This window comes from Erythranthe guttata, chromosome 8 (genome assembly GCF_056151865.1).
Source record: "Erythranthe guttata isolate IM_541 chromosome 8, IM_541, whole genome shotgun sequence".
NCBI classification, from domain to species: Eukaryota; Viridiplantae; Streptophyta; class Magnoliopsida; order Lamiales; family Phrymaceae; genus Erythranthe; species Erythranthe guttata.
This window is the reverse complement of record NC_142540.1, coordinates 9316797-9327470: the sequence shown is the minus strand read 5'-3', so window position 1 is coordinate 9327470 and position 10674 is coordinate 9316797. Positions and strand designations below refer to the sequence as shown.

Here is a 10674-nt window from a genome sequence, read left to right as displayed (position 1 = left end):
ACCCGCTCCGCTGCCATCCCTACCTATAGTCACATAGTCATATGACTATTTAAGACCCCGTAGTTGTAAATACTCATATGACTAAGTGACTGCAGGTGTTAGAATCCAAACACAGAAAACTGTACTTACATGTATCAGTAATAGCGAAATTCATTACTTAAAAAAACAGATCATGTACTTGGAAACTCAAGAAAAAAATTCACAACCTATGTTCCACACAAATTCAAGGCGGTAGAAAAAAAGAAAAAAAGAAATTGAAACACATTTCTGTTCCACTCAAGTCTCATAGAGGCCTCCTGCACGTTTTCTTGTTGTGATTGCCCATACGGTTGCATGAGCTGCATTTTATCTTCCTCTTAACCTTCTCACCTCTCGAAGGAATTCTCTTCACCTTCGGCCTGCCACACCGAATATGATAATCTGGAGGTCTAACCTAAGGCAAATCACCATCAAAATCTGACTTGACAAATGGATAAATATTGTGCGAATGCGTGGTTTTATAACACTCAACAGTGTAATAGTAGTCAACATATGCATAACCATCATTTTTGTTATGGAACAGAACACACGCAACATGTATACACGACAGACCGTTGACTTGCCACGCTCTACACGTGCACGACCTGTTGCGAATGTCAACAACAGCTGTTGGAGTACTAAGCACCTCGTAAATGTACTCCGATGCCCTCTTTGTTATCAAAACTCTACTGTCATGTACTAGTTTATTAACAGCACCCTGAATGGGAGTGCAAAGTACAGTTGACATAACCGCAGCCTCCTCTGCCCTTACAAACATTTCCACCATCATTATACTCCTAAGACCATCAACCACATCTGTAATAGGCAGACCACGAATGACGCCAATCTTCATATTCCACGATTCTGCAACACTAGATGCCATCTGCCCATATCTATTCCCCTCAAAATGTGCACAAGTCCAGTTGTTATACGGAAGGTCTGCTATAAAATTTCTAATCCTTGTACCTCCAGTTTCTATAAACTCCTTTATATGCACATCAAACTCAGATTTCGTAGGAGCGTAGGCACAAGCATTAAACAAATGAGCCATCTTCTTTCGAAAACCAGATGGACAACCTCTACATTTACTTGACAAATTTAATTGCATGTGATACAAGCAGTATATATGAAGACAATCAGGGAATATATTTTTGACCCTATCCAAAATACCGTGATTGCGATCCGAGAAAAACGTCACCACACGATCCGTTCCAATGCAAACCCTCAAATGAGTAAGAAAGTAAGCCCAATTGCTATCAGATTCTTCACTAACTATGCAAAATGCAACTGGGTACAATTTTGTGTAAAAAAGGAAACAACAACAGCCTTAGTAATATATAGTCATATATAGTCATATATAGTCATATATAGTCATATATAGTCATAAATCACATTAAAAGGTACAAAAACTTACTATTATGACCATCTTGCCCAATTGCAGTTAACAAAATGCCCTTGTGTTTGTTGTGCAGAAATGTTCCATCCAGGGAGAGTGACGGTCGACATGACTTAAAACCCGACAAGCATGCACCAAAAGCAAAAAAACAACGTCGAAACTTCATCGTATCTGCATCGATGTCAAGATTATAAACGCTATCCGGATTGGTACGACCAAGTTCTTCGAAGTACGACGGTAAGTGTGAGTATGAACTAGTATCATCACCAAAAACATGTTGCTTCCCTGCCGTGACAGACCTCCAAGCCACATAATAGCTAATGTCGACTCCATAATTCAGCTTCATATCCACAACAACATCATTAGCAACCATGTCTGGCTTCGCTCGTACCAAATTAACTATCATACTAGCAATAATGTCAGACGTCATTCTATTCTGCCTTGACGACCCAAAAGAAGATCCACAATTGTGATGCTTCTCAAATTTATTTATATAAAAATAACCATTGGCCTTCTCAACTGATGCGCATGCGTGTATCCTCCACATACAGTTCTTTACTGTCCTGTGTCTGCATTCAGCTGTGACACGTACACGCTCATTCTTAACGTATGTAAACTCAAATCCAGTTTCCACCGAATACATGCATAAAGCTTTCCTAAACTCAAATCCAGTTTCCACCGAATACATGCATAAAGCTTTCCTAAACTCCACAGCACCTCCACGAAAAACTTGACCAACATCCTTGATCAAATCAGCCCAGTTAGCACTCATCAACTGAGTTTGACCGCACATTCCAGCATTTTGCAAGTGATTGATTCCACTACCTTGACCAAATTCGAACGCAACCTCCTCATGCAGTTGTGCCCGATTAGACAAACATGATACACTTGATACCACATCAGGAACAACTCCCTCTCTTTGTTTAACACTCACTTCAACACGATCAAGAGACATCTCGCGCGCTAACGACAGCATGTAAAACACATCGTCATCATCACACAACACACCCTCCCCATGACCAACAACCGTATACGTGAGAGACATGGTGTTCTGGTGAAACGAGCCCCATTTGGCCCTTACGTATCCAACTAACTCTTGAAATCCAAAGGAAGTAACACATTTTCTCACACCAAATAATTCTCCAAACCTCATTATTAGTACAATATTTGTAGACATTCTGGCCCTGTAAACAAAAAGTACTGTATATGACTACTGTAACATATATTTAACTATCCTGACATGCAACAGATCTATGATGCTAAACATGACTACTCTTGTGTATACCAATACAAATCAAAAAATATACACAAACAAATTCAAAAAAACAATTATGTATATGACTAAACATGACTACTCTGGTATATATCAAATACAAATATCTGAAAAAATCAAAACGACACAATTATGTATATGCAACAGGTCTACGATGCTAAACATGACTACTATGGTATATATAATTACAAATCTCTAAAAAAATCAAAAAACAATATAATATCGAAATGCATCAACACAAACACAATTGACCAATAAAAACCCCAAACTGTACAAAAACACAGGAAAACGCAAAATCACAATTGAAAAATCAACGAACACCCAGCCGCGCATCATGATCATAAACAAAAACGAGCCATGAAATCTCTGTAAAAAAAATTTAAAAAACCAACCTTAAGGAAGCGATTGAAATGGAGAAAGTTGAACCTCGATCGCAACTCACGCTAAAACACCCAAAAATCTGAAACCCTACCCAATCGTATAAGGAAGCGATTGAGATGGAGAAAGCGAGAGAGAGAAATCACCGTGAGAAACAAGGCCGAGAGAGAGGGAGAAAAATAAGCTGCTTCCTTCTATACCGTTAGGAAATATCCTTGCCCAGTAAAACAGAAAATAAGGGTAAAATAGTCATATCCTATGTCCTCAGGGGGGTCTACCTAATTAAGTTCAGAATCTGGGTTTTTGCCTTAGAGAGAAAAAAACATTGGGCCTTCTCATATATATTTTGAAAAGTAGGGGGTTATCCCACATTTCCCCTATTTTTAATGGTAAACTGCAATTCAACCAAAATAGGGACGAAGGATTGGAAAAACGAAATTAATATAATTAAATATAATAAAAATAAAGTTCATATATTTGATCTTTTATGTTAAATTATTAGATTTATTATAAGCTTTCAGAAATTTATAAATGTATTGCAGCATGTTCTGAAGAATTATATTGTCTGAGAGGAGTTCAGACGTTGGCATTATAGTCTAATACATTATACATAATAGAAACAAGATTGACTTTGTTTACCGAATAATAATTAAGATCAAATGGCAAAGAGATATGACAAGGAACTTAAATGCACACTGGTCCACACAAAAAATAGTCTTTCAAATAAACTCATCTTCATGTCTTTAGTCTAAAATACCCTTCATAATATAATTTTTATCAATTCCATCCATTATACTCTAACTTTCTCAATATTACACATTGACCCCGGATTTAAACAAATATATCATATTAATCCCCATTTTAATAATTTTTTGAAAAAATAATTTTTTTAAGAAAATATTTTTTTTCTGAATTATTTTTCCAGCCAGATTCCGACGTTGACTTTTTTTTTTGAAAACTTTTTCTTTCCTGAATTTTTTTTCTGGCCGGTCAACCGCCGTTGATTGCTGGTCTCCGACGTTGATTTTTTTTTTATTTTTTTTGATATTTTATTTTATATTAAAAAAAATATTTTAATTAATATTACTGTCTTGGCTGCTAAATTACTGTCTCAGACAATAATATTACTGTTTGGGACAGTAATATAATGAATATTACTGTCCCAAACAGTAATATTATTCCATGAGACATTAATATTACGGTCGGAGACAATAATATTACGGTCAAAGACAGCAAAATTGCAAGCCAAGACAATAAAATTAATTAATACAGTAGACAGTAATATTACTGTCTCAAACAATTTTTTTTTTTTTTTTTTGCCAGAAGATTTTATTATTCCATTAATCATAAGAGTTTTGGGGCCTCGTTAAAATGTTGAGGGCCTACACAAGGAGAAAGAGTACCCCTACAATGGTAATAAAAAAACAGAACGAGACCCATATAGGTTATTACACAAATGCCCCAAAGAGGGGTAAAAAAACAAAAAAAAAAACGATCTGGGATGTTGGATCCCGTCGGGATAGCACAAACTCCACATTGGTATCATATTGTCCAGATTGGGCCGGGCCCAACTGGTTTTGCTCTTGGGTTTCCCCAAAAAGCATCATACCAATGGAGTTGCTATCCTCTTCTTATAAAGGAGTGATCTTTCCCATATTAAACCGATGTGGGACATTGTTGGCACCTCAACAATCCTTCCCTCGAACAAAGGACCACATAAGTCGGACAATAAAGGACCACCGAGCCTGCCCTCATTTTGGACCTGGGGCTCACACCGTCTTTGTTTCAGAGTGCACCGAGCCTCGAACAAAGGAACACCGAGCCTCCTACCTGGAGCTCGTCGAGCCGCTTGCCATTTGGGCACCGGGAGCTCACCATTTTTGTTCGGTACCGAAGACCTCCGGAAATTTCACACAGATTCCGGCAATTTCCACCACATGGTTAAGATTGGGCCATGGCTCTGATACCACTGTTGGGTATCCGCCCGGAGAAGAAATTAAATACAGGTAGTGTCATTCGGCAATGATGACTTCGTTTCTCCTAAAAAGGTCTCAATGATCCATTTGGGCCAGGTGGAGATTTGTAGAGTGTGGTCCAAATGAATTCTTTGTGAATGGCCTATTAAAATTCCACTTTGCAACCCACTTACGAGCAACCCACAAAATTTGAGCTCAAAATTAAAGTCAGCCCAATCTCACTAGGTTTTCCCTTTCTCTCTCTCTTCACCTCTTTTTTTTTCCATCTTGGTGTTTTGTTTTTTTCAGCATATTGATTATTCAAATTTGCCCCTTTTTTCTCTCAACAAATCTTTCTTCTCATCCTCAACAAAATTTGGTGATTTGTTGCCTGATTCTTCGTGAGTTTGGTGGATGATTTTGGCGTATAAGTGCACCCTTTTCCCTTTTTGTGTGGGGGACGAAGAAAAAAGACGACGAGAAAGAGGAGAATACTTTGTGTATTTTGAGAGGAAAAAATACAGTGAAAGAGAGAACCCTTTTTTTTAGAACAAAAGCTCGAATCTTTTCGATGAATTCAAGCTTACTTCTTTAGGGGTAAACCGGTGAGATTAGGGTTTGAATTTGGGTTTCATTTTTCTTTGGTTTTTTCATTGGAATACACTGTGTGTGTGCGTGTGTGTGGCTACCGTGAGTGTTTGAAGGCCCCACTTGGATCTTAGACGAGGACTTAGAGAACGAGGACTGAGCCGAGAAATCGAACGGCCGCCGGAGCTTCTCCATTGTGTTCTGCCAACGGTTTCATTTTATTTTCCCTTTTAATTGCTGTTAATTCTTTAATTTGCTCTAATGCAGCAGTTCTCAATTCTGGTTATTATTAATTAGAGGTTTTTTGATTTGTTTAATGATTTATATGTCCACGTTAATTTGTTGTTGATTATTGTCTTGATAAATTGCTGGCATTGATTTAATTATTAATTAATTGTGTTGATTTATGGATAATTCTATGACTGCATATTCTTATTTAATTTCTCCTCCGGGCGGATACCCAACATTGGAGCTGTACTCTAAAGTGCAAGCTCGAAAATTGTAAAATTGCTGAAAAAGCTCTAAATGGGGATCAATCTGCTAAGCCATCCAACCCATGCAAATTCTTCATGGACAAATTTTTTTTTTTTTTGAGTAAATTCAAATCCATCACAAATATAAGCTGCACGTGCCTCATTAGGCAAACTTGATTCGGTAAACAATTCTTGGTAAGATTTATGAGTGTAAGCCTAATTCGCAAGACGATCCGCTACACTATTATTTTCTCTAACAACATGCCGAAATTGGTATAGAGGCTCGATCTCCTTCATACAAAGACGAGACACATAGGCGAGGTCCCATGCCACGATTTTTTTTCCGAATAGGATTGATAACCAATAGCGAGTCACTTTCTACTATTACCGACGATAAGCCCAGAGACTTACAGAGCTTTAAACCTATCACAACCGCGAAGAATTCTGCAAAATTGTTAGTACAGACCCCAAAAAATGAAGAGAAACCCGCCACAATTGCTCCTGTCGAATCCCGAATAATTTCACCGCTAGAACATACCTCATTCGTGGCAGATCCATCCGTATTTAGCTTGTAATCACCAGGATTTGGCTTCTCCCATTTATGCCATGTACCTCGCTTAACAGCGGGCTGCCCCACACGAATTCCCATGGCCGCAAGCTGATAGTGTTGGGATTCCGTGGATGGTTGTTTGGGAACGTGATTAGTCGTCATGTTGTGAATATGAGAAATCACACGTCGGATAATATCCTCTCGTCTCATTACTCCATCGTCATAAACCGCTTTACACTGAGCCAACCAGATCTCTCTTAACACATTGCAAACGACGACAACTCTAACCATCATACATAACGAGTGGCATTGAGCTTTAGGGATCCAAAGTTGCTCCGCAATCTCAGACCGAAAAAAAAGATGGTTAATGTCTTCCTGGTTAGGCGTAGAACAACACACACATTTGGAAACCAGCGGAATACTGTTAAGTGTATATTTTTACACTTAATCATACCTTTTAATTGGAGCTTTAGGTGTATTTTATTGATAATTGGTGCTTAAAATGTTGATTTATTGTGTTTTAGGTACAAATTGAAGAATTGGATAAATAGGGGGTCAAAACTGCAATTTAGGAGATGGGCGAAAAGTGAAGGAGTAAAAAATCTAAAGAATTACAGCCCAGACGACTGTCCGAGAAATACACAAGGATTTCGGACGGTTGTCCGAATATTTTCATGAGAGAGCAAAGTTTCTGGAATTGAGCGGCCGTCTGGAATTTGAACTGAAAATCCAGACGGCCGTCCGAGAAGACTTAGAGATGTTGTAAAGGAATTCTAATTACACAAGGAAACTACCTTCTTCTCCAAGTTTTTCACCCTATATAAGACCAAGTCAATCACACAATCGGGGATCAATCTTTTGACACAGATTCAAGAGCAAAGAAGCAATAACGAAGGCGAAGAATTCGAAGACTCCAATCATAGATTTATCGTCTATGAATTATATTACTTGCGTTTTTAATTTAATTATGAGTAGCTAATTCGTTTAATTTTAGGATTTTATTTTGAACCCTATGTGGGATATTTTGAACCCTATGTGGGATTTATGAACCCAATTCTATGATTTTATGCAAGTTTTAAATTTCGGATTATTTTTTCTATTTGTTTTATTAAGTGCGTGAAACTGGCCACTTTATGTTCTTTTATGTTATTGTTAATTGCATGAATCGGATGATCGGGTTAATAATTAGAACTGTGGTAGAAGAGCCTTTGTGGTATGAATATAGGTATATAGTTAATCTCTTAGGTAGTCATTATTGAGATTTGTGCTTAATGATGTGTTCTAGAATTAATTGCATAGGAATACAATAATTGAATCTAGAGTATTAGAATCGTAATACACGCGGAAGCGGGTTATGATTAATTTAGCAGCTCAGGTTAATAATACGAGTTAATTACTTGCATAATTGAAGGAATTGGTGGATTAATAATCACATAAGGGGAGAATAAAATCATAGGCTTGCTTTATTTGATTAGACCTTCGTTTTTAATTGCTTCCGTGCTCTTGTCTTCTTAATTTGTTTTAATTTCTTTAGCTTAGTTTAGTTTATTAATCATCTTTCGAATGTGTAGGGTGGGCTTGATAATAATTGCTAGGATTTAGCGTCTAGAATTAAGTAATTAAATATTCTATATGGGATCGATACTTGGACTTAAAAATCCACTTTATTACTTGTACAGATTTGTACACTTGCGTGTATGTATTACAACCAACAAATACCACGAGAAATAAGACGTTGGTCAACAGGTAAAGCGTGATGGATTATTTTCCACATAAAACCACATGTTTTTTGAGCAAGGAAATTATGCCAAATGCACCCTGGCCAAGCTTGACATCTCCCGGCAATCCTACTATATCGAAAATATTCCTTGCATGAAAACTCCTCGTTTTGGGTAAGCGTAAAAATCAGCCGATCCTCAAGAGCATTGTCCAAGGATACATTTGCAATTTATCGTGCATATTAGATGGAACGAGCGGCAACAATTCCGGGAGTTGGTGCATGGCACTAGAAACCGAAAGATTGTGATCACAGGGCAATGGACCAATTAAAGCCTCACCTAACAAATTGTCGGCCCAAAAACTGACATCGCCACGACCCACCAGCCATTGTGAACAACCCTCAATCATCTCTGCATGCTGATTAATCGAAATCCATAAAGGAGAGGCGGATCTTCGCGTGAGGTCAATTGTTTATCCAAGTATTTTGCTTTTGCGTACTTTGCCCAAAGCGAATCACCTTGAAGAGCTTGCCACATAAGTTTACCATGAAGACATCGCATTACCTCTTTAAGAGAGCGGATAACCAAACCCCCTTCTTCAACAAGCGTACAAATTGTCTGCCATTTAACCCAATGAGTTCTCGAATCCCCACTCGAGCTCCACAAGAAAAACGCCATAAGTTGCTCAATCTGATTGATAACTCCAACAGGAACTTTAGAACAAGCCAATGAATAAATGGGAATGCTTGAAACCACTGACTTTAGCAACGTGACTTCTCCCGCAAAGGACAAAAAATTGCCTTTCCATCCCTGAATTTTGCCTCTAATTTGCTGAACAAGGTGGTCGAAGTATTCCGCCTTACTTTGCCCAGTAAAACTGGGGGCCCCAAGATATGTAAGAGGAAAATTCTTTCCCCAAATCTTACTAGCTTGTTCAATAGAGAGATGTTCCAGCTCAGCCCATTTACCAACATAGAGATGACTTTTAGATACATTAACGAGCTGCCTCGACGATTGCTCATATACATGAAAAATATCCATTAGCCTCTCAATAGAACGACGTTCTCCATTAGTAAAAATTAAGATATCATCGGCATATAAGAGATGGGAAACTGCCAACTCATTCCAACCAACCTTGTACGGGATAATTTCTTTCGTCGTAATCTTTCGGTTAATATTAAACGTCAAAATTTGTTGGCCTATAATGAACCCCACGCGACGATTTACACCTCCCAACCATAACCCCATTAATACGGAACGAGTACCAAATGTTACAAATGTTCCGATAAATCAAATCACACGAAGCGTGAGAAAAGCCAAATGACCGCATCGCTCGAAGAAAAAATCTCCACTCCAATCGATCATATGCTTTGGCCATATCTAACTTGAGAATAACATTCCCCCCTCGTACATTTACAATCAATATCTCTAGTTAGCTCTTGAGCCATGACAATATGCGAAGTGATACTCCTGCCTTGTACAAATCCAGCTTGTTCGTCTGAAATAAGAAGCGGAAGAATTTTTTCCATCCTCGTGGCTAGGATCTTAGACAAAATCTTCCCAAAAAAGTTGCCACGGCTTATAGGGCGAAATGCACTGATGTGGCGAGGATTGTCAATATTCGGAATTAAGACCAAGGTTGTGAGATTCATCTTCTTCAACATATGACCTCCCCGGAAGAAATAAATTATATAGTTGGCCACATCATGCTTGATAGTCTCGCAGCAGGACACAAGGAAAAAACCCATAAACCCATCTTGGGCCGGGGAACTTGTTGAATTTAGTTCTTTAATGGCTGCAAAAATTTCCTCCATATCCGGAATTCGACATAAATCAGCATTGATAGTGTCATTCACCAACGAAGGAACCCCTTCAAATAACTACTCATCCATGAAATACTCCGACGCTTTAAAAAGAGTACAAAAAAAGTCCTCTGCTAAAACACCAATTTCATGAGGATCTGTGGTAATGATGCCGTCATCTCGAGATATTTGAATCACCGATCGCTTACGCCGATCTTAAATGCTTGCATGGAATAGGGGTGTGTTGCGGTCCCCATCTTTATCCCATGCAAGACGGGCCTTGGAGCTCAACATTTCGGCCACCCAATTTTTGAATTGGCTCAACTGTTTCTTAGTCCGAAAAAGGTCTTCATTAAATGTATCACTCCAGCCATGTTGAAGCTCCTCCTCCAGAGATGCAAGGTGTGCTTTGCAATTCCGAATATTAGGTATTCACGTCTCCAAAAACATCCCAGTTCCATTTTTGGAGGGCTATTCAGACGGTAGTGAGTTTTTTCTGGAATATATAAAACGGAGTGCTATG

General features: G+C 38.3%; 1 protein-coding gene across 1 annotated transcript; it reads right to left on the bottom strand.

Moving 5' to 3' along the window:
* Positions 1-283: 283 nt before the first annotated feature.
* Positions 284-1069, bottom strand: LOC148768475 (uncharacterized). The gene is made up of 2 exons (XM_088821225.1): positions 512-1069; positions 284-433 (listed from the first exon to the last, which is right to left on the bottom strand). The coding sequence occupies exons 1-2, from the start codon at positions 1067-1069 to the stop codon at positions 284-286; spliced, it is 708 nt and encodes a 235-aa protein (XP_088677351.1).
* Positions 1070-10674: the final 9605 nt, after the last annotated feature.

Coding starts and splice junctions, on each gene's coding strand:
- LOC148768475 (XM_088821225.1), bottom strand. CDS start 1,069: ATGGCTCATTTGTTTAATGCTTGTGCCTACGCTCCTACGAAATCTGAG. Junction 434..511: donor ATGTTGACTACTATTACACT/GTTGAGTGTTAT, acceptor GATTTGCCTTAG/GTTAGACCTCCAGATTATCA.